The sequence below is a fragment of the Knufia obscura genome (assembly GCF_036327395.1).
Source record: "Knufia obscura strain CCFEE 5817 isolate CBS 148926 chromosome Unknown scaffold_3, whole genome shotgun sequence".
NCBI lineage: Eukaryota > Fungi > Ascomycota > Eurotiomycetes > Chaetothyriales > Trichomeriaceae > Knufia > Knufia obscura.
Window position 1 is genome coordinate 1478837 of NW_027042689.1, and position 24453 is coordinate 1503289.

At 51.7% G+C, this 24453-nt stretch overlaps 11 protein-coding genes across 11 annotated transcripts; 5 read left to right on the plus strand and 6 right to left on the minus strand.

Annotated features, from left to right (window-relative positions):
- Positions 1-49: 49 nt before the first annotated feature.
- PMZ80_003613 (uncharacterized protein) lies at positions 50-1819 on the plus strand (the record flags this gene model as incomplete). Its single annotated transcript, XM_064872042.1, has 1 exon — positions 50-1819. The coding sequence occupies one exon, from the start codon at positions 50-52 to the stop codon at positions 1817-1819; it is 1770 nt and encodes a 589-aa protein (XP_064732422.1).
- Positions 1820-2536: 717 nt separating this feature from the next.
- GAL80 (transcription regulator gal80) lies at positions 2537-3643 on the minus strand (the record flags this gene model as incomplete). The annotated part of the gene is made up of 1 exon (XM_064872043.1): positions 2537-3643. The coding sequence occupies one exon, from the start codon at positions 3641-3643 to the stop codon at positions 2537-2539; it is 1107 nt and encodes a 368-aa protein (XP_064732423.1).
- A 752-nt stretch (positions 3644-4395) lies between these two features.
- PMZ80_003615 (uncharacterized protein) lies at positions 4396-6657 on the minus strand (the record flags this gene model as incomplete). Its single annotated transcript, XM_064872044.1, has 1 exon — positions 4396-6657. One exon carries the CDS (start codon positions 6655-6657, stop codon positions 4396-4398), a length of 2262 nt encoding a protein of 753 aa, XP_064732424.1.
- A 704-nt stretch (positions 6658-7361) lies between these two features.
- Positions 7362-8377, plus strand: PMZ80_003616 (uncharacterized protein; the record flags this gene model as incomplete). The annotated part of the gene is made up of 2 exons (XM_064872045.1): positions 7362-7683; positions 7737-8377. 2 exons carry the CDS (start codon positions 7362-7364, stop codon positions 8375-8377), a joined length of 963 nt encoding a protein of 320 aa, XP_064732425.1.
- Positions 8378-9073: 696 nt separating this feature from the next.
- On the plus strand, positions 9074-10324 carry PMZ80_003617 (uncharacterized protein; the record flags this gene model as incomplete). The annotated part of the gene is made up of 1 exon (XM_064872046.1): positions 9074-10324. The coding sequence occupies one exon, from the start codon at positions 9074-9076 to the stop codon at positions 10322-10324; it is 1251 nt and encodes a 416-aa protein (XP_064732426.1).
- An 820-nt stretch (positions 10325-11144) lies between these two features.
- PMZ80_003618 (uncharacterized protein) lies at positions 11145-12065 on the minus strand (the record flags this gene model as incomplete). Its single annotated transcript, XM_064872047.1, has 1 exon — positions 11145-12065. One exon carries the CDS (start codon positions 12063-12065, stop codon positions 11145-11147), a length of 921 nt encoding a protein of 306 aa, XP_064732427.1.
- Positions 12066-14701: 2636 nt separating this feature from the next.
- PMZ80_003619 (uncharacterized protein) lies at positions 14702-16108 on the plus strand (the record flags this gene model as incomplete). The annotated part of the gene is made up of 1 exon (XM_064872048.1): positions 14702-16108. One exon carries the CDS (start codon positions 14702-14704, stop codon positions 16106-16108), a length of 1407 nt encoding a protein of 468 aa, XP_064732428.1.
- Positions 16109-16700: 592 nt separating this feature from the next.
- Positions 16701-16913, minus strand: PMZ80_003620 (uncharacterized protein; the record flags this gene model as incomplete). The annotated part of the gene is made up of 1 exon (XM_064872049.1): positions 16701-16913. One exon carries the CDS (start codon positions 16911-16913, stop codon positions 16701-16703), a length of 213 nt encoding a protein of 70 aa, XP_064732429.1.
- Positions 16914-18571: 1658 nt separating this feature from the next.
- On the minus strand, positions 18572-20128 carry PMZ80_003621 (uncharacterized protein; the record flags this gene model as incomplete). The annotated part of the gene is made up of 1 exon (XM_064872050.1): positions 18572-20128. The coding sequence occupies one exon, from the start codon at positions 20126-20128 to the stop codon at positions 18572-18574; it is 1557 nt and encodes a 518-aa protein (XP_064732430.1).
- A 1756-nt stretch (positions 20129-21884) lies between these two features.
- MIA40 (Oxidoreductase) lies at positions 21885-23127 on the minus strand (the record flags this gene model as incomplete). The annotated part of the gene is made up of 2 exons (XM_064872051.1): positions 21885-22855; positions 22911-23127. 2 exons carry the CDS (start codon positions 23125-23127, stop codon positions 21885-21887), a joined length of 1188 nt encoding a protein of 395 aa, XP_064732431.1.
- Positions 23128-23527: 400 nt separating this feature from the next.
- Positions 23528-24295, plus strand: THI80 (thiamine pyrophosphokinase; the record flags this gene model as incomplete). Its single annotated transcript, XM_064872052.1, has 1 exon — positions 23528-24295. One exon carries the CDS (start codon positions 23528-23530, stop codon positions 24293-24295), a length of 768 nt encoding a protein of 255 aa, XP_064732432.1.
- Between the last annotated feature and the right edge of the window lie 158 nt (positions 24296-24453).

The window sequence follows — 24453 nt, forward strand, 5'->3', positions numbered from 1 at the left end:
CAGCTTGCACTAACATCAGCTCATAAAGCAGGGAAGAGACAACAACACCATGTCTCTCGACCACCTCCCAATCTCACCACTCCGCCGTCCATCATCCTTCAACTTCGCAACCCACATAGTCGACGACTGGGCCAAAACCAACCCATCACAGAACGCCCTCCACTGGGTCTCACAAGACCTCAAAACAGAGCGCAAACTCACCTACGCCGACATCTCAACCTCATCCCACCGCATCGCAACACTCCTGCACAACCTCGGCCTACGCCCCGGGGACGTCCTAATAGTGATCCTCCCACGCATCCCAGCCTGGTGGGAACTAGCCACCGCCTGCCTCCGAAGCGGCATAATCCTCTGCCCATGCACCACCCTCCTAGTCGAAAAAGACATCGAATACAGACTCAACATCTCAAACGCAGCAGCCTTCATCGGCGACGAAATTTCCGTATCCAAATGCCTCAAAATCAAGCAACGCAACGCCTGCCCCTCCCTCCGCAACATCATCCAGATTAACGCCGGCAGTAACCAGACACAAACACAAATCCCCTCCGACGTAGACGACTTCTCCTCCCTCCTCTCCAAAATCCCCCACGACACCACATTCCCCGTTCCCCCCACCCTAACACCAACAAGCCCAGCCCTAATCTTCTTCACCTCCGGCACAACCGGCCCCCCCAAAATAGTCCTGCACACCCAAACCTCCTACCCCCTCGCCCACGCCCTCACAGGCGCATTCTGGCTGCGCCTAACACCCACTCCCTCCTCAATCTACTGGAACCTCTCCGAACAAGGCTGGGCCAAAGCAGCCTGGTCCTTCTTCGGCGCGTTCACAAACGGCGCGACCCTCTTCGTCCACGATGACAGGTTACCGTTTTCCGCACGTCGGACGCTCGAGGTGTTACATGCGTTCCCCATTAGTACACTGTGCGCACCGCCGACGGTATACAGACAGCTTGTGCTCGATGAGAACAGGAGGTTATTCGAGGGGGAGTTGAAGCCGAGAGCGCTGATTCATGCGTGTGGAGCGGGCGAACCGCTGAACCAGTCTGTGATTGAGACGTGGCGGGCCATGAGTGGTGGGATGTCGATCTGTGATGGGTATGGGCAGACGGAGACGATACTTATTTGTGCGAATCAGAGGGGGATGCAGATTAAGAGTGGGAGTATGGGGAGGCCGTTGCCTGGGGTGCCGCTTACGGTTATTGATGGGGAGGGTGGGGAGGCAGGGGTGGGGGTGGAGGGTGATATGGCGGTTGAGATTGATCCGCCTGGAAGGAGTGCGGAGGATGGCTTCTTTGGGATCTTCGAGGGGTATGTGGTTGATATGAGGAGTTTGAAGCTAGATCGGAGGATACGTGAGACGAAAGGTGGAAGGAGGTTTTATGTTACGGGGGATCGAGCGACGAGGGATGAAGATGGGTACTTTTGGTTTGTGGGAAGGAATGATGATGTGATTAATAGTAGTGGGTATAGGATTGGACCGTTTGAGGTGGAGAGTACGTTGAAGTTACATGATGCTGTTGTTGAGAGTGCGGTCGTTGCTGCGCCGGATCCGGAACGAGAGGAGGTTGTGAAGGCGTTTGTGGTGTTGACTGAGGGGAAGTGGAAGGAGGTCAGGGATGATAGTGGGAAGCAACAGGCGCTTGTGAAGGAATTGCAGGATTTCTGTAAGGAGCATGCGGCGCCGTATAAGTACCCTAGGAAAATGGAGTTTGTGGATACGAGCTTTTTGCCCAAGACTATTAGTGGGAAGATCAAGAGGGCTGAGTTGAAGAAGTTGGAGAAAGAGAGGTACCAGAAGGAAAGGAAGGCGAAGTTGTAGTGGAGGTGTGCCCAGCTCATAATACGTGTCAAGCCGCTTCACGGGAGTCTGATGGGTACCCCGATGGAAAAGAAAAAGGTCTTTGCCGGGTCGAGACCTGAACCACGCTGGCGCAGATGTCATCACAGAGGCAGTGCCTTCAAAGGACAGAGTGTTAACATACACTGGTCAACAGTGCGCAAGCTACAATCGCCCAAGGAATAATCCACGCATGGCATTGAAGATGCTGACACTACCTCTCCACAACGCCTCTACTACATCATCCTGTTATTCTCATCTCAATGGGCCAACAACATTGACCTCAAACACTAAACAGCTCTCGCGAGCAGCCAGTCCTCCCTCGTCTCGTGCATCGAACGCCGCCACTGTTCACATCGGTCTTGACTATGCCTTAGGCTTGTGGTTCAGGTGGACTCGAGAGAATCGAGGAGTCGGCGAAGCAGGGAAGCTTTGGGATTGACGTTGTGGAAAGGGTCGAAGTTGCCAATACTTCTGGGAGATGCCAGAGTACGTTGAAAGACTGATAAATGTCGACAACGTGCGTCAGTAGCACCCGGAACGCTGTGAACAGCTATCGCACAAGGGGCGCCCCAGGAGAGTGAGACAAATCAGGGACGTTGGTTGGACGCTACTTAGTCGTATAGATCGTGGTTGCCTTGGGCGCTATCTATAGCTGCGACGCCATCTCACATCAGTGCACTCATATCTGCGCTCTCATCATACCATAGTATCATAAAACCCATCAATCATCTCATGCCTCCTAACAGCGTGCTCCCAATCAGCATAATCCACACCCGCCTTCCCCGTCGCAAACGCCTCATACAACCTCCCAATATTCTGCCCCTGCTCCGGCAAACCCGTCCACCTCTCCCCACCCTCATCAATAACCACATCCTCCACAGTCCCCTTCTCAAAATCACAAACCCTCAAACTCTCCGCCACCCCAATCTGCGGTCCCGCACTCCGAAACGTCATCTGCAACTCCCCCTTCGTCCCATAAACCCTCCACACACTCCCCGGCTGATCCCCAAATCTATTCCCCGCCCTCAAATGAAAATTGAACATCGCAGGCGGATCCCTCTTCAACCGTCCCATGAGCATCATCTGATCCGGCGTGTCCTTCTCAACCGTCTCGTCCGACAACGTCCCATCATCCCTCTTCACCTTCATCGTCTTCCTGAAGTTCCCCGTCAGGGTCTGCCACGTCTCCAACTCCCCAACAGCACACGTAATCGAATCAATAATGTGTCCCCCATAAATCGTCAACAACGTCCCGCCAACCTTCCGATCCACAAAGTAATGGTACCGCTCACTCAGCGTGTTATCCTGCCACACGTTCGCCGTGCCCTGGTAACTCACACTGTGAATCTCACCTAAACGCCCACTATCAACGATAGACCTAACAGCCAACACACTCGGCGCAACCCGTCCCTGCAATCCCACAATCGTACGACATCCGTTCTGTCTCGCAAGCTCACTCATCTCCCTTGCTTGACTCGCATTCGCGGCCAGAGGCCACTCAACATAAACACTTTTCCCCGCTAGTAACGCCGGCTTCGCGACATCATAGTGGGTGTCTGCGCGGGTACTCACAACGATCAAGTCGACGTTTGGATCGCGGGCTAGACTTTCCCAGGACTCGTGCGCTTTTGCATCGGGGAGGTTGAAGTGATCGATGGCGGCTTGGGATGATTGGAGGGTGGAGTTGCAGACGCCGGTGACTTTGTAGTGCGAGCTGGTTTTGAGGTAGGGGTAGTGGGCTAGGGTTGCCCAGGCGGAGGGTTTGGTGCTTAGGCCGAGGATGCCGACTTTTATGGGGGCCATGGTTCAGGTGGATGGCTAGGAGGGCGAGAGATCGTTGCTTTGGATTTTGGAACAACAGTCTGTCTCGGAGGCTTATTGCTGTGTCTTGGTTGTTGTTGTCGTCGTTGTTACTCCGTTCGCTGCTTAGTGCTGCTCGTTGGTGTTGTCCTACTGTGGAAGTGCGGAATTGAATCCGATAAGAATAAATTGGCTAGAATTGGCTGAGGTGGCTAGGGATGTACCGTCCTTCACTTTATATAGGATGTGAGAGCATTGTTAGGCCACTAAGCTTGACTAATTTGGCCCGTAGATCGTGCTTTGGGCCGCTTGAAGCTTACTGAAGTTCATGCCTGGTCGTAACTTACGTGTGAACGGTGGACGGCACCAGGTGCAGCGCGAATCGACGTTCTCGGCGTAGGGCGGATTTCGACGACAATTATGTAACGTAGCGCTCGATAATTTGGAATGGGAGTCGGGCTTGATACTGGAAAGAACAGCTTGGCACGGAGAAGGCAGGTGCGACCAGCCAGAGGAATTCAGCGTGCTCAGTAATGATGAAGCATTTTTCAGAGATGTAAGGTGTGCTTTCGCTATTGTCAGAAGGATGAGAGGAAGGAAGAATCTGAGACGTAGAGACGCATCATAGATATGACTCGAGACTGGATGCTCGGCACTGGCTATATTATACACGTAGACACACAATTACCGAATAGAGACCAGATACAGTTGTCTCTCTCATCACCTTCGCAAGAACAGAAAAGGAGTTGTCCCAATTACTTCGCACTGACTGCTGATTTCTTCGGAGCAGTAGATGCATTCGACTCTAGTTTGGGTGGTTTCTTCACTGGGGCGGTGGTTGATGTCTTGGCCACAGTGGGCTTCGCGGCAGCCTTCTTCGTAGGAGCAGTCGTGGAAGTCTTGGGCGCCGCCGGCTTATTAGAAACGGGCTTCTTCACATCACCGGCTGTGCTGGCCTCCGGTTGCGCTGTTGTCGAGGCAGGCTTCTTTGCACTTGTAGGCTGCGCTTTAGGCGGTGATTGCTTAACCTTCGGAGCCCCATTCCCAACGGTGCTTGTGGTAGTAGGTTTCTTAACAGCTGGTGATGGCTTAGTCGTTCCGGATGCTTTGTTCGCAGGCGTCGTGGGTAATTTCTTCGGTCCTTGCTTAGGCAGCTTTGGCGCCTTTGAGGTGGCCGCACCACTCCCAATGGCAGTCGAACCAGAGTTCAGGGAATTGATAGCAGTACGTGAGCTTTCGGTCGACAAGGTTGGCAGGGTAAGGACAGAGCCTGCTCTCCTGTTGGTCTCCTTATCGAGGTCATCCCAAAAGTTTGCCTTCTTCTTCAGATTGCCTTCCGTCAGAGCTGATACCTTCTTTTGTGCTCGTGCCTTTTGCATATCGTTGTAAAACGTTCCAGTCTTGGGCTTACCGGCCACAGATGGAGTTGCTCGCGACTCGGCATTTTCCAGATCATCCCAGAACGTGCCTTGATGTTTGTTCGCCATTCTCTTCCTTCGGTTCGACTCTTCTTCCAACGACTGCATGAAGTTCTCCTTTTGTGTGGGTGAGGTCATGGACTCCAAGAGCAGTTTCTGTGGGTCTTGAAGCCACCTCTGCACAAGATCTGCCCGATTCATCATGCTTTGCGCTTCGGGAGACTGAACAAACTGTGCCATGGCCTTACCAGCTTTGCCGAATGTCTGAGCCTGTTTGTCCTTGTCGAAGATCATATCGAGGCTGAAAGATTCCGGCATCGATGGGGTCTTGACCGATGAGCTGAGTGTCTTGATGTCCGATGCACTATCTTTGAGCGCCTTGCCACTTTCTGACTTGAAGAACTTCTGCGGCAACGCCCCGTAGAAGATGTACAAAACCATGGCGAGGATGCCCATAGGTGCAAATATTTGTAGAAACTCGTACCAGTGACTCGACTTGATTTCGACGTTCAGATGACCTGCGCCTCTCTTGACCGTTCCGGATGGTGTTCGTGAGACTCCTGTGTCGGCAGGGAAGCGACCATGGATGAGATAATTCTCAATGAGCAAGTCCTTTTCTCGCCATCGCGCTAGTAGCCACAGCTCGAAAGCCTTCTCATTGTTCAGTGGAATGTCCTTGATAGCAAATCGTCTCCAGTACATGCTGACACTCTTTGGCGGTCGCCCTTCCAGATATCCAGTCTTCAGAGTGAAGATGTCTTGAGCAAAGGCACCCCGAGGGACACCTTCATAAGCGATAGTACAATCATAGAGGTAGTCGACAGTACCCTTGAGTTCTTGCAAACAGAATCTTAAGCCTGTGCTACGTGGTAGCAAACAATGCCTCATGTCCTTCATGTTGTTCTTAGCTGCCCACTGCGCACTCTTCTGCCTTGTGCTTGGTGCAAGATTTGTGCCTTCAGGAAAGAGCAACAACCACATAGGATCAGTAAGCTTATTTAATCGTTGCAAGGCTTGTGCCATATGACTTCGGTCCTGCTCCCAGTTCCGTTTCAAGAAAATGAATTGGTTAAATTGCATCCCCCATCCTAGAATTGGGATTTTCTTCAGTGATTCCTTGAGTATAATGTACAACCTTCCGTGCATGCCACTGCAGTAGGCCGTCCACCAAAGGTATAGCCAATCCGTATAGATCTGATGATTGGCAATAAGCACAAGGCGTTCGGGGAAGTCCAATAGTAGCGTGCCATCTGTTTGGCGTAATAGTTGACCTCTCACAGATTCATCACCTGAAACGATGACTTTGGTTGGAGAAAACGTTTGGGTCAAGGTCATTGTCAGCAGCCCGAAGGACTGCTTTGTGAAAGCGATCCATGCGTTATACCAGTCCTGGTTGATCAGATACAACGGCGTGCCGAGGAACTGCGACAAATTGATACATAAAGCGCCCGAGAGGAAGTAGCTCGACAATGCAACTGCCCTTGAAGCGACGGACTGCTGTGACTTTTGTACAGGTACATCGTCGGGTGTTGCTGCTGGCGACGCGAGACTGAGACCGGCTCCAGCGTGTCGGTCACCTGGCGCTCTGGGTTTCGACATATTGCGACGCTGTAATTATCCTTGTCAGCCAGTCATTATGCTACACGGGTCGATGGGTCAGGTAATATTGCTGATGTTGATAACCGTCGTACTGTGTCTTGTGCTTTGGGAGATCCGTCATCGACAACAAGCTCAGAGCTCCCGACAGGCTTGCGCCGAGTTGCATCGAGATGTGTGGCACAAATCGAGATAAATCCACCGAAGGATGCTGGGATCATTGTGCTGGTGTGGCGTTGGTTCGTTGCTCGAAATTGGTTGATAAGGAAGGATCTACCGAGCAACACAACCATGTAAAATCACACCAACGAGTGCGCATCGACGGCATTTGTGGGAGGTCATGCTTGCAAGATCAGAGTCGAGACTTGTACAAGTCCGGATGCCAGCCTGGGTGTAGGGGTTTGTGTCAAGAAAAACATGGAAAGACCCCTGTCTTTTCCACTTCAAACGGCTGTGGCGGTGCTGCTCACTCGACCAGTTGCCGAGAATGACGTTTTCACCCTCGAATTCCTGGGTCAGTTCTCAAGGTATCTGACACCAATCGAACCCTCGAAATGCGGTAATCGTTGCCCTGTGTATGACCCTGAGAGCTCTCTGCTGCTCCAGCTTCCAGGGAAAAAGTTGTACATATACTACAGCCACGTACAGTTCTGTGACTTCACAAGTACTTCTATCGACGTTTATGTCATTGATACACCACAGTCCCAATGCCTAACATATCATTTGACATCTTCTTCGACCAGGATTTCATCAACGTTTCTGCGTCTCGAGGCAAGCACGCTCCTAAAGCAAAACCTGAGTGGAAAGTTCGAACAGCACCCAAGCTTCCACCCAAAGAACAACCAGCAGACCCGGCTGGCACACCAAGACCTACACCTCGACCTCCAATCAACTCTACCAGGCCACCTGCCAAGGCCCTCAAAGCTCCCGAAGAGCAGAAAGACGACAAGTCAGCTCAGGCCGCTGACACAGCTAGCCAGGCCGGCGACAAGCAGAAAAGGAAGCCACCGAAGCTAGGCCCCAAGAAGAGTGCTTCTGAAGAAGCCAAAGCATCTGCATAATGGCCACCTCATGGATCCTAGGCAAGGTTCAGAATGCTCTGCAGCCAACCATCCAGAGCGGTGTCACGACAGCAGGGACATTTGCTGGAGGTGCATTCAACACTGTTGGTAGTAGTATCAATGGTGTGGGTGAGTCCATCAACGGCACGATCAAGAGGTATGGTGATGGGATGAAGGATTATGGGAACGGTGTGATGGATTGGTCGAATGCACCTACTCCAAGGGCGCAGACCGGATACAACCCTCTGGGATTGAGTGGTAGTACCTCGCAAGGTAAACGCTCAGCCACCAGCCCGAGCATTTATTCTGCCCCTCCAAAGGCGGCATCGACCTCGACAAGCAAGCCAGCACAACCAAAGAAGAAGGTCGAAGGTGCACCCGCAAAGAAGGCTTTGCCACCACCGTCTGCAAAACCTGCTCCTGCGGCAAAGAAAGCCCCAACGACAGGTGCGAAGCCGCCTGCTGTCACTGCCAACCAGGGTGCCGCTAGGAAGCCAGCGACGGGGAAAGCTACAGCCGTGAAACCACCTGCGAAAAAGGCCACGGCTGTCAGGCCACCAGCGACGAGCAGCGCAGGTCCTATGAAGCCGAGTACTGCGTCTGCCAATAAAACCAAGTATGGCTCTGGCACCGCTGCTAACCCACTTGGCCTCAGCTCCTAGTACAGGCACAGGCTGGAGATGGTTTTCAGGTGGATGAGTTGTCTGGCTGTACGAAACGTTTCTCCTTTGTATCTCTTGTAAGATCAGTCACTCTCAGCGCCGTCACTACTGCCAATGATATCAGTCATTAGATGCTTATATAGCACAATACTCAGCGTCTTTCAATTCCTGCAGACTTCTGAAATGCTCTCCGTGGGATCGTGTCGTGCATCGTGACCGACTGCTAGTATCTTGGTGTTTTGGACGTCCATGCTTTGCTGGCTACTTGCCGTGTGTTCTGAGCAGTGTCGATATTCCTGAGGAAGATACATAACTTCCAGTCGCGATTGAGTGCAGCTACCGAAACCAGCAAGCTCACCAAGCTCAGATCTGGTTAGGGCGCAGCAGGAAGACCAGAGTAGCTTAATACGTCAGATACTCGAAAGGCGCAAGAAGTGGAGTACCACATCGACCTCGCTTCTGAGGATGTCCGTCATCTCGGTGAGCTCACAGCTGAGCGGCGAGTGAAGCGTCAGCGTTCATGTTGGACGCGCCTTTGAATGCAAAATAAGCTTATTAATCCGCCCTTCGCGACAATGCGTGTTACACAGTGCTATGCCTGCCTTGGATAAATTTCCTGACCTTCCTCCCCAATTTCGTTTTATTCTCTAAATATTGACTTGACCAGATCCGCAGTCGCGACGCTACCAAGAGAAGATGGCAGATATTACACCATTCCAGATCAGCGTGCCAGAGGCCCAGATCGAAGACCTTAAAGCCCGATTGGCTCTAGCCAAATTTCCAGATGAACTTGAGCAAGCAGGATGGGATCTGGGGTCTCCTCTCGGCGATATCAAGAGACTGGTGGCATACTGGAGAGACAAGTATGACTGGAGGAAAGCAGAAGCTGAAATGAACAAGTTTCCTCAGTACACCACTACCATACAAGCTGAAGGTTTCGAGCCGTTGAAGATTCATTTCATCTGGCGAAAGTCCAACGTTGAGAACGCTATACCTTTGTTGTTTGTCCACGGTTGGCCGGGCACATTCCACGAAGGGCTGAAGATATTCGACAAGCTAGTGGACGGTGACGGCACGAAAGACCCAGCTTTCGACGTGGTCTTAATATCCCTACCAAACTTTGGCTTCAGCGAGGGCACAAAGAAAAGAGGCTTTGCTACTGAGCAGTATGCTGAGACATGTAACAAACTAATGCTGAAGCTGGGTTATGGTGAATACGTCACGCAAGGCGGCGACTGGGGCTTTTACATCACCCGAGCTATGTCTTTAATGTACCCGCAGCATGTCAAGGCTACACATCTCAACTTCGATTTTGCTACACCACCAACATGGTCCGAGCACCCGTTCCTAAGCCTGCAACACGCGCTCACTCCTTATACGACTCGAGAGAAAGAAGGTCTTGCACGGAAAAAATGGTTCTGGGAAGAAGGTTCAGGCTATCGCCTTGAGCAAGGAACAAAGCCACAGACATTGGGTTACGCACTCGCAGATAGCCCGGTGGCACTGCTAGGCTGGCTCTATGAGAAGCTGCACGACTGGACCGACGACTATCCATTGACAGAAGACGAAGTTTGCACCTGGATCAGTCTTTATTGGTTCAGTACTGCTGGTCCAGCAGCCAACATACGGATATACTATGAGGCCATTCATTCATGGAACAAGTCCTCCGTTGGAAAAGTCACCCGCGAACGGACCGCTGAGTATATTCCTCATGTCAAGATCGGCTACAGCCACCAACCCGCCGAGCTCCAACCAGTACCCAGAACTTGGACGAAGAAGCTAGGCAACGTTGTCTTTGACAGAGACTCAGAGAGAGGCGGTCACTTCTTTGCTTATGAGATGCCGGACCAGCTCGTGACAGACTTGAGAGACATGTTCAGAAAGGGTGGCGGCGCGTACGGAGCAGTAAAGGGCAAGAAGGGCTACAATGAGGGTGCGAAACTCTAGCGTAGCACGAGTATTGAAATACAATACTAGTTACCAAAGCCTGATCTGTCTAGACTCAAGGCTCGCTTTGAGCAGCACAATAAAATGGCCATGAGGTTTCGCAATGGGATGAACGACCCGCAACTGGAATAGCTAGGTTGTGGTCAGAAGGTTGAATTCCGAGGCACGAAGGTCGAAGCGACTCAGAAGGGCTTTCTCGTGCTGCATGATAATCCATTCAATCCGTGCACACTACGAGCTCAAGCTGTTGTCGATTTTCCGGGGGGAAGCCTGAAAGTCATGGTCATGGGCTCGAACGACAACAGCTCATCGAAAGAAAAGACTTCTTACTACACAGTGTCGCTAGTTGCCCTGGAGGACCTTCCTCTGAGGCACCATCTCTCATTTACGGAGATCTTCCTAACCAAAATAGGTCTGTTCTGCTCCTGCCCACCATGGTACAGGCCCAACAATAGGACGGATTTTAGTGGTCAAGCTCCCTTTTATCGCCGACCTTAACACGCTCGGATTTGCGCTGTAACGCTCCTTCCTCAAGTCTTCGTACATCTTCGTTCCAGGCAGGGAAGTCGCAGATTACGATTTCTAAAGCAATTGTGCCTGAATCTCCGTGCCTCTTCCCTCCACCCTTGCACTTCGGTCGTTGTCCCGCGGGCGAATAGACTAGCTGATGGTGATGTTCAGCATCAATTCAGCATCAATCCAGGACTGCCTGCAGACCTTAATCATGAAGCGACGCAAGCCTGCTCGACAACTTCCTCCAATCTTTGGCCCGGTCAACAACATAACCTTTGCACCTTACAATATCCCCGACACATCCTACTTACTCCACCCCCACCTCAAACTTCAACAAATCCCTCCCCACAACCACCTCCCTCCTCCCCACCAACTCATCCACATCCCAAGTCGCACTAACAAACCGTCCCCCCAACCACCCCAACTCCCCCCTCCCAACCCTCTTACTAACCCACACCACAAAAGCCCCACAAAGCCCCACATCATCCACCAAAAACGGCACAAACGTCTCCGGCGTGTTCCCCCTCGCCATCCCCGTCATCACAGCCCCAGGATGCACCGTCAGCGCGAACAAACCCCCATCTGCCGCCGCGCCATACTGCTCGTGCAGGTACTCGACCATGCGCGTCTGCGCCATCTTCGAGACGCAGTAGCCCATGTTCGCGATGTGGCCGCGGCGGATACTACCCGCCATGCTGCCTATCGCGATGAATTGACGTGCGCCGTTGTCCGTGGAAAGCAGCAGCGGGACGAGGTAATGCGCTGCGTTGAATGTGCCCATGCAGTTTGTGTCGAAGGCGCGCTGGACGTCGGGCGGGCTGTCGAGGTGGGTTTTCAGCGTGATGGGCGGTGCGTAGGCGGCGTTGACGATGGTGCAGTCGAGGCGGTTGATGGAGTTTTTGATGGAGTCGGATAGGGTCTCTACTGAGGGTGGGGAGGAGATGTCGCAGGGGAGTATCTCGACGCGGACGGCGGGGTTGATGGTGTGTAGGGTGGATTTTACGCGTTGGAGGTTTGGGAGGGTGCGGGAGGAGAGGATGATTGTGTGGGCGGAGGCGCGGGCGTAGGCGTGGGCTATGTGTTCGCCTATGCCTTCGCTTGCGCCGAGGATTAGGATGGTGAAGTTTGGGGGGAGGGGGGTGTCGGGGAGGGATAGGTTGGGGGGGATGGTGGGCCCGTGTTGGGTTGGTGTGAAGTTGTTTAGAGCTGCTAGGGGTGGATCGGGCATTTTGAGGATTGTGTGTGGTGGGTGAGGGTTGTGTCAGGGCTGTGAGTCTCTGATGGGGGTTCTTCGGATATAAGGGCTATGATCAGTAATTCGAACCCTCTTGGTCTCTTGAGCTCGCTGTCCGGGGCGCCTTCTGCTTGTATCTTATTGTGGGCGGGCACTCGCTATATACAGACGAGTCCCCTGAGTCACGACTTGGCTATGGGTCTATTCAGCACACTAGCCAGCGCTGAGGCGGCACCCCGGTTGCTGCTCGAGCGAGTACGAGCACCACGACATTCCTATTCAGGTTAGCTCGCAGAGGGCTCGCTTAACTTACCATTTCGTCCTAAGCTTACACTCCCTAGCAAGACTAAATCGTCCGTGATAGCAGTGGTACACAACGATAGGGTCATGCTTTTACGTCCCAGTCACAATACCAGGAAGAGACCCAACGAATTTGATGCAGCTCCTCCCGACCGAAAGAAGCTTAGCCTACTTATGGAGTACTTGGTGTGTCGAGGGAACCTTCCTTAGTGCAAGCTCAACCATCAGACCCTAAGGTGCGTCTACGAAATTAGGTTCTCGTAGCATACAGAGAACAAGCGACGCAAGATGGCTTTGTCACCCAGCCATTGCATCTGAACCGTACCAATTGGCTATCATGCAGCTTTACACCTCGGTCAGATACAACCCCAACCCTATGACCCCACGAGCGTACGGTTAGAAACTAACGGCTGGGGATGAGTGTCGGCTCTATGCCCATCTCGGTGCTCTCTCAGTTGTTGACCAGGGGCACCGACTTCCTCCCCTGGCTTTACGCTGCCGTGGAAGGTAACCTCGATTCTTCTCTTCTCACCATTTCGCGGGCAATAGTACCATGGTGGTAGAACGCCAGGTTGGGCCATCAACATGTCACGAAACATTCCTAATGTGATGAAACTCCTCGACGCAGGGCATCCACCTGCCTTATCGTCTCGAGTTCGCGAATGCGACAGCCTGGTCGCTGTGACGAGCATAGTCGGGATGCTGTAGACGTTATCGATAGCAGCCTGGCTTTATCTGATGGTCTCGACATGGCATGGTTGGTGATCGCGATGGTAGCGAACATTGTGCTAATGGAAAGATCCTTCTTACCGCTACTCTATGGAGTCATGCAGTTGCAGTTGCTGCCGTTACGGTGAGTTGGTGATGGGCATTCCTGCCATCCGCGAGGAAAAGGTGTTCCGCGAGGTTGCAGCTTGATCTGAAGACCAGCTTGGATGGTCTAAGACAGGATTTGGAGGTCAAGATGGGCTTTGGACTCGTTGAAGACGATGTTGAGTTTCTGTCAAGGTATAATGTCGAAGCGTTCTGGCGCGACGAGCACAAGGAAGACGAACGGCCGAACGAGCATAGAGATTGAGTTCAAATACTCCGAGTACATGAGCTACCGGGTGACGCAAATCGAAACGCAGAACAGAGGAGCAGACACAATGGTGTACGAAAATCGAGTAAAGGGCCAAGCACATTCATTCGTCCGGTGGTCCGGACCGACGTTCGTGCCTGTACTGTCATCTCTCATCCTAAGCCAGAAGTACGCAGCGCTCTCAAACCACGAAAGATGCCTAAGTCTGGCGATCGTACTTGCTCAAGTCGGCACAACGACACGCCACATCACGTGCGACGCGTTGGTCGAACCCCGACCCGAAGACACGATGAAAACCTTACCTCGCTTCACTCCCTATGTAATGCTCTAGAGTCCGGTTTTATCTTGAAGGAACGTCTGAATGCGCCTGAACACTGCAGCCACCTGAAATCTGGCTGCAGATAGTGGCCAGTCTGGGAATCACCATCCCTACATTTGAGCCTACTCAGGGCCAGTGACCCTAGAGACAATACGCACTCGAACCATCATTCAGCGCCCCTCTTCTTACCACTAAGGTCTGAACGTTACGATCAGAGTCTGTATGCATCCAGACTCCATGCTCTGACTCATGTCCTAATCCTCACCAATACTTGTGCAGAGGGGCCAAGTCTCGCACGAGACGAGCTGCGCTTCGTACGAGTAATCTACAGACTGGACATCTAGCGAAGTTGACGGTTGGTCTACTAACACGTAAGTAGCAGAACTAGTCGATTGCTGTACTGTCTATACCATCTGCATGTTCGTAGAGCGCGATAGAAGACGAAAGTAGGCCTCGTACAGCGAGGTTGTACGACGGATGAAGACCGGTCAGCGCGATCAACGTGCCAGAAGCGGCTAGCCTCAGGATGCCTCGCGCCTACTGCAGTAACGGAGATAGGTGGCCGGCCATAAAATGCGATATATGATTGGGCGACCGGTACCGAAACAGCTCCGAATCGGTGGTGGATTCACGTGGGGCAGTCGCTCGCTCTTATCGAAGCCCGAAATTTGGATCGCAATAAACAAAGGACGTTTGCTGCGTACATAGTTAGCGGAATGTGATACAAAAACTTGTGTTCGCCGCCTCGCCTTGCTAAACCTTCTCGAAGCTTTCGTCGAGAACCTCGAAGCTTGATTGCAACGTCTGTTTCATCGTGACAGATACCAAGCTGAACCATAATAGAGTTTCCGCGAGGCAACCCAAGCAAAAGCTTTTCTTCTCCCTTTTCTCGGCTCGATTTGAGTCCGACTCCGACAACTTCTAGGCACCATGGCCTCCCAACCACCAGCATCGACACAGCCGGGAGTCCTCAACGAGAAGCAAAAGCACGATCGCAATGTCGACACTTCACAAAAAAACCCAATACCTGATGAAGAAAGACCTGCCAGTGACGCCGGCCACTCAGATTCTGACAAGGAAGATGTTCGAGCGCCAGAGAAGCAGGAACCCGTCAATCCGATGCACCCGTCACAATTCCCAGATGGTGGTGCCAAAGCATGGCTCTGTGTAGCAGGTTCATCAGCTTGCTTCTTCGTCTCCTTCGGCTGGATTAATGCTGTTGGGGTATTCCAAAACTATTATGAGACGGGCCCGCTTCGAGAGTACAGCCCCAGTACCGTTGGGTGGATTGTGTCGACCGAGGTTTTCTTCATGCTGTTCATGTCGCCATGGGTTGGGTTATGGTTCGACAACTTTGGTCCACGAGGCCTGCTGCTTGTCGGAACATTCCTGCATTGCTTGGGACTGATGATGGCATCACTGAGTACGGAGTACTACCAATTCTTCCTCAGTCAGGGAATATGCTCGGCCCTAGGCGCCAGCATGATCTTCGGCCCGGGCATGACATGTGTCTCGACATGGTTTCATAAGAAGCGAGGCATGGCCATCGGGTTGACAGCAGCAGGATCGTCGCTCGGAGGAGTGATCTTCCCTATCATTGTCAGCAGGATGATTCCCAGGACTGGCTTTCCGTGGGCAATGAGGACATGTGCCTTCATCGTCCTTGGGCTTATGATCTTCGCCAACCTTACAGTCACTTCCAGGGTGCCACCACGGAAGCGAAAGTTCGATTTCATGGCTTTCATTCGACCGTTCAAGGAAGTCACCTTTGCCCTCGTCGCCGTTGGCCTCTGGATTTTCTATTGGGGCATGTTCATCCCCTTTGCCTTCATCGTATCGGACGCCGTTGCACACGGCATGTCAATCACTCTGGCACAATACCTTGTCAGCATTCTGAACGCGGGCTCGATCTTTGGGCGGTCCTTACCAGGTATCATCGGAGACAAGATTGGTCGTTACAACACGATGTGTATATTCTGCGTCTTGACCACTATATTGACGTTGGCGATGTGGATTCCAGCCAACACGAATGCCGTCTTCATTGCGTTCGCTCCACTGTTCGGCTTTGCTACTGGTGCAGCCATAGGCCTGACACCTGTGCTCATCGCCCAGATTTCCGAGATCAAGGATATCGGCACCAGGACAGGTACAGCTTTTGGTTTCTCGGCTTTTGCAGCACTGACGGGTACACCTATTGGTGGTGCCTTGGTCGTGGAGGACCATGGCAAGTTTTTGCACTTGAAGATCTTCGTAGGTCTCATGTGCGCAGTTGGAACCTGTTTCTTCATTGCTAGCAGAGTCAGTCTGGCTGGATGGAAATTGAGCAAGAAAGTGTAAGGATGCGGACTGAAAGTTGGAGAGAATCGAGAAGGAGAAGGCTACATGCTAGAATGTGAGCATTGGTAGACGGCATGAGGATTGGATACTCTGCGAGAACGCAAAGCATGCGATAGAAGTTAGCCAGGTTTGATTAAGTGGCAGGCCTGAAGAAGGCGTGACTTCCGCACAAGCTTGACTGACGCGTCATATCAGTCCTAGGGCAGAAGGCAACAACCAGCCATGATCAACGAGAAGGAGCCGATAACAGAACAAGCCCCAAATATTACTCAACTCACTAAAAATGTTATGCTATCAAATGCTTCCATCAAACTCCTGTTTCATTGTAGACTTGACCAGTCTCTCCATCCCATATCTTCCTCTGCTCTTCATGTTGACACTGCTGTATGGTGTCGTCCAGTGCTCTGTTGATGTACCCCCTGTATATGTGTCCTCAAGACATCTAGGATAGTCGATGATATGATACGCCATGCTGATTCAATTGCATATCACTCCATCCATCATCGATAGCCTGCTACCTGATACTCTTCTAATCACGATGGCGTAACCGTGCTCCATATTATTATACTCCGCTTGTCCTCCGCAATGTCCTTCACCGCAACGAGAAGTAAGCAACCCTAGCCTCAGCCTTGATCTGATTCTCCTTAGCTATCTGCTCAGGACTTGGCTTTGCCTTTGGACTCGACTTCGATGCCTTGGCCGCCTGCTTGTGCAGCATGTCCTTGAGCTGGGCGATAGAGGATGTTGTGCTCGTGGAGAGCATGGATGCGGAGTCGGACTTCATGGTTTGCTTTTTCATGCACATGGTGTGAGGTGACTTTGTTGTATGTGTTATAGTCGTTGTGGTTGTCTTGTAGTTGCTATTTGCTTGTAGTGTGCTTGATGGTGAATCTGCGAATGTCTGTGCTGAAAGTGCCGGATTCAAAAGCTTTGTATTCCGTTGCCAATGTAGAACGGAAAGCACGACCTGAGTCCATGATCAGCACCTTACTTATAACCAGAAATGAGCACATATGACCGAGCAGCCATCGCATCAGCAGCGTACTCTATACGCAGCATAACGCTGTGCCTGTGACTCTTGACCGAGCTGTGGGTACCATCCTTGGAGAGGCTTATGGGATACAACCATGTGATTGGATAGGGACTCAGCTTTTTCTTCGAGTATTACTGTATGCGTATCAGAACCCTGCGAAAGCCGAGCCACCGCAATAATAATGACACAGCTGGGAATTTGGTGAATCTGTCATGTCGTTGATTTTGCATGGTAACTCTGCTTACTGCCAGTACTCGACATTGTAGCTGTCAATGACATCCTTTCACATCTACCCAAGTGAAATGAGGCGGACTTGCTTACCAGGCATCCGGATCCGAACACTGATACTCACTGACTAATACCACCCATAAACTCGGTCTAACGCTACGTGACCAGACCTGTCAAAGACGATTAGCTACCTCGCGTCTAAGCTTGGACATATTATGGCATCAAATCATCTCTGGATCCCCACCTACGCCCGAGGACCGCATCCGACGTTCTGATTCGTCCAAGCGTACTCGCGAGAAAAGTGAGGACACCGCACCGGCAATAATAATAATGCAGGGGCTGCCCGTAAGGCACGCATACAGTCGTATTCGTTCTGACTCTTGTCCCAAGGCTATGCACGCCTTCTGACTCAACTCAACAATATACGCAGACCACAGGTACAGCCCAATACGCAAGCTACTGTAGTCCATGCTTCAGCTGAAAGGGACAAGCGATATGGATGACAGAAAACGCGAAGATTTTACTACAGTAAAGCCGAAGTTCCTGTTTTTAGGAATAGATGACCAGCTTGCCGAGACTCCATCTCGGCTTTGAGTCTTCTAGGTGACTCAGGCATCAGTCTTAACAACATGATTTTCAAGCTTACGACCGAACAACATGTTCAACTTGAACCACGTAGCCTATCTTAAGGGCCGACGGTAAGTGACGCCTTCTTTAGTCAGCGCAAATTCTACTGGGTGGTTTCTCTTACGCATAAATCTGTGGTGAACGTATGAATCAACCATTCATTGATTTACTATATAAACATCCATCAAGGAACCCGTCCGCGCAAATCAAGCCGCAAGCAAGTACCGGCGTAAAGCAGACCACCTCTCCTGAGAGCAGAAGAGTCATCCACTTCCAGCATGTAGACTTCGCAAAGCTATGCACGAAACAAAAGTCCATATCAATAGCTGCCAGCACAAGGCTGCGCAGCAAACTCGAAAGCAACCATATGTTATCCATTCCTAAATCACACAATCGATGTCCGGCTATACTCAGCCCCGCCATCATTCAATTCAGTCCCGTAGGTAATCGTTAAGTCATGAAGTAGCTATTAACTAGTAAGGAGTGACAGGTCCCAAGTACAACTCGGGTTATCCTGAATATGTGCTGTAAGTGTTTTGTTGTGGGCTCGGCCCTTTTTCTTTTGTGAAGTTTCTTCAAAGAACGATGCTCTTGCGCTTCTCTGCACTGCTGAGAACGAGCAGTGGTGTCCTGCGACGACCGGTCTCAACCTCAACGCAATTACCGCCAACTGCATTACCCTCATCACTACTGAGACTTTTTGCTTCATAGGAAGCGTTACTGCCGACAGAGTTACGCTCTCGCGACTTCTCCTTTCGCTCTGATCCAATGGCTGCGAGACTACCGCTGCTTGGCTTGCTCGAAAGGTTACCACTTCGACCGAGAACTTCGTTGTCCTCAGAGGAGACAGAGAAGTTGAACTCGGCTTCACTACCGGGAGTGCCGCTGTCCGAATTGCTATTTCGGTCAGATAGTCGCTCACGGCCAGCTCGGACAAGATCATGAACTGCTCGACGTCGTTGACGAGTAGCAAAGTTCTTGCTGCCTTCGTGCTTGGCTGTCGGCTTCTCTTGCAACTCGCTCAGGTGGGGTGGGTTTCGTGGTTGACGGACAGGATGCTCGCCAGCACGAGCTTGACCAGGACCAAAGCCGCCGGTCATTGGTGTGGGTGGCAGACCTGCAGTCCGTGGGCCACTAGCTCGAGACCATTCCCCAGTAGTCTTGATGTTGACCGATGACAAGCCCTTGCGGTGGCCTCGTCGGAAGGCGTTGGCAGATGGTGGTGGAAGAGGCTCAACATTGACTGGAGGGGATGTGCTCTGCTTTGGAGGACTGACTGATCGTCGAGTGGGCGGAGGAGACATCATACCAGGAGGGGACCGTCGTTGCATGTTGTTGACGTCGATGGGCGAGGCAACGCTGACTGGTGGAGATGTCACATCGTGTTGAGCAGAATTGTCGTACACGAAATTCGATTGACCGGTCATTGGGTTGTAGACGCAGAAGACACCAGGCTGACCTGCGACTGGCTGGACGAGAGGCTGCATGCCTTGGAACTGCTGGCCGTACATGTTCATAGGTGAGATAGGTGATGGAACTGCACCGTAGCCCTGTCCGATGTTGAGACCTCCCATCTGTGCTTGCATCTGCAAATTAAGCAACTGCTGCTGAAGAGCTCGCTGCTGATTGGCCAAGTGGTTGTTGGTTGCCAAAAGCTCTTCGTAAAGGCTTGGATCCATGTTGTTCACGCCGTCTTGAGCAAAGTCTAGCTGAGGTGGAGCTAGAACTTGGTCTGGAGAGCCGTATCGTTGGTACCCTCCGTTGTACTGAGGCTGAGCTGGAAAGTGGGCAGAAGTGGTTGTCTGTGGAACTCGGTTGTTGTTGTTCTGTGGAGCGGCATATTTGCTGCTTTCGAGACCATAGCTCTGAGAAGCAGTAGTGGCAGACTTGGGAGCTGTTCGCAGACCTGCAAGCAGATGACCACGAGCCGTTCGAGGAGTAGAACAGTGGTTAGCTGCCTGAGTCTCATCGATGGTCGAGATCTTTGGTGGAGGTGCGACGCTGAGTCTCTTGATGTGGTTTCCCTTTCCACGAGCTCCAAAACCTGGGCCAGAAACGCCAATACTATTGTTGTTCATGTTGAAGGAGGGTTGGTAAGTCATTTGAGCTAGACCGCCTGCGTCGAAGCTCATTTCTAGAATCTAGCGATCTTGTTTCTTTTTTGTGTATTTGTCAAAAAATTTAGGTCGAATTGAAGCTCCGAGCTAGTCGATTTGTCCAACAGATCGATGGTTTGGAGGTATTGGATCGGATGTACAGGTAGTTGGGAATACCGATCGAGTACGTGATTATGTATTAGGACAGAGAGAGTGTACTGCGAGATATGATGCAAGAACTGAATAGGCTGAAGTAGCTGTAGGGTATCAGAGATGTAGGCTCCTGCCTGTGACTGTGTGACAGATCAGCAAACGGATGGCGAGCAGACACAATCAGGAAGACGCGTACCTAGGACTAGGTGTCGAAGTGGTTGGAAATGCAGGTGAATAAAGGACCAGTGTACAATAATGCTGGACGATGAACAATGAACGCTTGGAGAGGACAAAAGTTGCCGACGAGCTGACAGCTAACGCTTTGCGGTATCTTTGGATTAGAGATTGTACTGGATGATGAGGTCGACTACTGCTGTTGTTGATACCGACTCGAACGGGGAGGGAGAGGGAGACGATTGCTGGGGGTCTGCTAGCCGCGTTTCAGATATCTGATGTTGTACTGAAGTTGCCGCAAGTCGCGCAAATTCGAGACAATGATGTTGCCAATTGTGTGGATGGTGCGGTGGACCGTGCGTATGATCCCTCGTGGCCTCGTGAAGAGGGCAATCAGGTGAAAAGAGAGAACGGAGGAAGATGAATGAAGATGAGTAGTGACAACGAGCAACAGACGAGAAGAAAGTGATGATGTTGCTGGAACAGAAGAGGGGGAAGGAACCAAGTCGGATGTGCAAGTGTGAAGGTTGTGCAGGCACGAACAGCACACACAGCACGCCGTTGGTGATGGGTGAGAGGGAGGAAAAGAGGAGACTCGATGGTCAGCCAAAGGTGAGAGAGCTCTCGAGAGCCAGCGGATCGGTTCCAGATTTCCTCGTCCTTGCCCAAAACAGCCAACCAGCAAAGTGTGTGCAGGCATCCAGAGCAGAGGTTAGAGAGCTTCCAGCAGTCCTTTTGAGCTTAGGCTCCCTAAAACTGAGCAAGCACGCCTTTAGCACGTTTCTCGCAGAGAAGCAACTACGGCTGATTGGCTTATGGCTCGCCACCATGGAATCCAATCACTTCTTAACATGCTTGCTAGCCTACGCTAGACTCACTTTCTCCTCAAATGAGACGGCCTGGACGCCCCCTGGATCTGCTGGCTTGTTCACGATGTGCTTCAGGCGCTTGTTTCTGAGAAATGCTTTGCTCGTCTGTTGTGACAAGCGCACGAACACTACTGAGCATATGTTCTTCACCTATACTTCGTGCTTGACTATCTCCGGCTTTTACGGGCGAGAACAATGAAGCTTGCGGTTGGCGCGCTGGCTTTTTGAGAGCCACAAAACTCATACATAGAAAAGAAATTGGCATCTTCTCAAAAATAGAAAGCTGGTCAGTAAGCTAACGAAAGTTGGGAAGTTGGAGGCGGAACACCACGCGAGCTTGGACCTCGCTGGCTCAATTTGTAATCTCGGAAGGAGCGAAGATGAAACACATCTCAAGAGTGTTTCGTGCTGTTCGTCCCGGCGTAGTTGTAGCCTTATCGTATCTCGTGTTGAGGTTCACAAGGCAAACAACGAACGGGGAATGGTTCTCCTGTTGACAATAATATGCCATTGCTAAAATACAATACCTTTCGATCTTCGCTATGCAGATGTCCCCGTGAGAAGAGAGCGATGGCTCCTGATATACATCTTGATCATTACTTCGCCCGCGATTTTGCGTCATCGTCGCTGCTCCCTGTGGCATCATGTGCAGCTTTAGGCACAAGGCTTTCGGACTCAGGTACCGCGCTGGCCTCTGTCCCCTTCGTCTCTGGTTGCCGCACAGCTTGTGATGGAGCACCATGTTCCAACTCTTTGTCTGAGGAGAATTCTGATGGCGTGTGACTTGTAGTCTTTGCTTCTGGCTGTGGTGTACCCGAAGATGAGGATGACTGAGAGGTTGTTGGTGATGTATTTGTCGAAGACGCCCTTGAGCTTGAGCTTCTGCTCGCACCGCTCTTTTTCTGGCTCGACTTCTTCGCGGCGCTCGTAACCTCAGTACTCGACAAGTCAGGCTCGTCCTCCTCCAACAGGTTCCTCTGCACCCTCTGTCCCTGTCCCTGTCCCTCCCTCTGCTCAACCTGTGCTCTCCGCTCCGCAATCTCGCCCTTCAACTCTTCCCGCTCCTGCGCAAGCTCCCCATCCAAACTCTCATCATCCTCCAACTCGCCCTTGTAGACCTCCGGATGCTCCCTGAAACAGTCCTGCATCCCCTGAAACTTATCGATACATTCCATCCCCTTGGGCTCTTCATTCGAGTACACGAAGCAGGAGAACGCAGCCCGGAACTGTTCGCCACATGGACCGTACGCCATACCCCCGAGACATGGGCAATCCCAGTTGATCTCGCCAGTGACGGGGTTGAATGCGCCCTGGGAGTCGGCTTCTGCTTCGAGATCTGCTGCACCGCCTGTCACGGGCTCTGAGGAATGTCCGGGTGTAGGACTGGAGCTGACGGCTTGCTCGTTCTCGTGTTTCTGGATGGCTGCGCTCTCTGATGTTCGTTCGACGGCAGACTGTAGTGTTGATGCATCTTTCTGGGCTTTATTGCGGCTCGAGGCTGTGAGTTGGTCGAGGGTAGGGTGGTGCTTTTCATCATCTAGTGCGTCCACATTCGGGTTGAGTAGATCTGCAAAGACGTTAGAACTGTCGGAGGAATTTGTCCGCGATTCATCGATGCTCACTGTTCTGAGGGTATTCTGCAAAGACGGGACTCGTGTTGTAGTAGTATATGGCGGCTGCAGCGATACCCCATCTCAGCGCGCTGCTCTTCCAACTTCTGGACCGTAGATGAGGTGCTTCTGTCGTCAGGTATCTCCGTCCACTGGCTGCGGTAGTTCTAGCTGGTGCAAGTGAACTCTGAGAGGAGCGTAGGGCTGCGCGTGCTACTGGTCGGTACATTGTGGATGTAGTATAGATGTCGATGGAGATTACAGACAAAAGAAAGAGACAAGTTGAGATCTCTATTGGACACGCATTGATGGTATGTGACAATTCGTGGCGACAGGAGTCGACTATGCAGGTACACTTCGAGTCTCTTGAAGCAGAAGCTTGAGCGCAATGCTTATGCAATCCAATAATTTTGACCAAGCTGTCGATCCCTGCTATCCTGACCTCATCTCAACCTTAGCGCGAGCAGCCGACTCTTTCCGCACTTTCTTGTCCCCAGCACTATTTTACTTGTGAAGCACGAAGGACACACGACCTTCGCATAGGGCGAATTACCAGCCTACCTTAGCTTAATAGCGACAATGATTGCAGTAGATCAAATCGCGAATTGCCCTGCAACTCACGGATCAAGATGACAACTACATGGTATCCAGCAGGTCTGCTTCAAGGAAAGCCAGCAAAGCCATACGGCATACTCATCCTGAATCAGCCAATCAATAGACCGGCTCTGAACGCTGTCATCGACAATGCAGTGATGCTAGTATGTGCAGATGCTGGAGGAAACCGACTAATGCAATACGACGAACACCCGAATGGGAAGAAGCGGCTCCCAGATGCAATCGTGGGCGACCTGGACTCACTGTCGAACGAAGCTCAGCAATATTACCAGAAACAAGGTGTTCAGGTAGTGAAGGACCCGGACCAGTATTCGACAGATTTCACTAAATCGCTTAAATGGATGCGGCAAGAATGGGACAAACGCAAAGATGAAAATGAAGACCTCGACGTTGTAGTTATGGGAGGACTTGGTGGTAGGGTCGATCAAGGCTTCTCTCAAATCCACCACATGTATATGGTCCTCCAGCAACGAGATCTCCTGCGTGGCTCTATCTACCTCCTCTCCGAACAAAGTTTGTCTTTCGTACTTGCTGCTGGTCAGAATGATATGCATGTCAATGACGGCGTTTTCGCCGAGAACATTGGTATCATTCCTGTGCTTGGCTTGACCCATATTAGTACCTCTGGCCTCGAGTGGGACGTCTCTAACTGGCCAACTGAATTTGGCAGCCAGATCAGTACCAGCAATCATATTCGGTCGAATCTGGTGAAGGTAACCGTGCATGGAAGTCGGCCGTTGTTCACTCTAGAGCTGGTAAGGAGCCTATGTGCTTCAGATTGAAAGCAGCAATTGCGAACTGTTTTTCAGATGGTCCGCACGTGTAGCAGCGGTGCCGGGGTCGCTGGCTGTGTCTGGTCCTGACCTTGAGTGATGTGAGTGCTCACCTTGCATAGACAGAGTTGAAACTCGATGTCCGTGGGGTGGGAGATAGCTTTCGC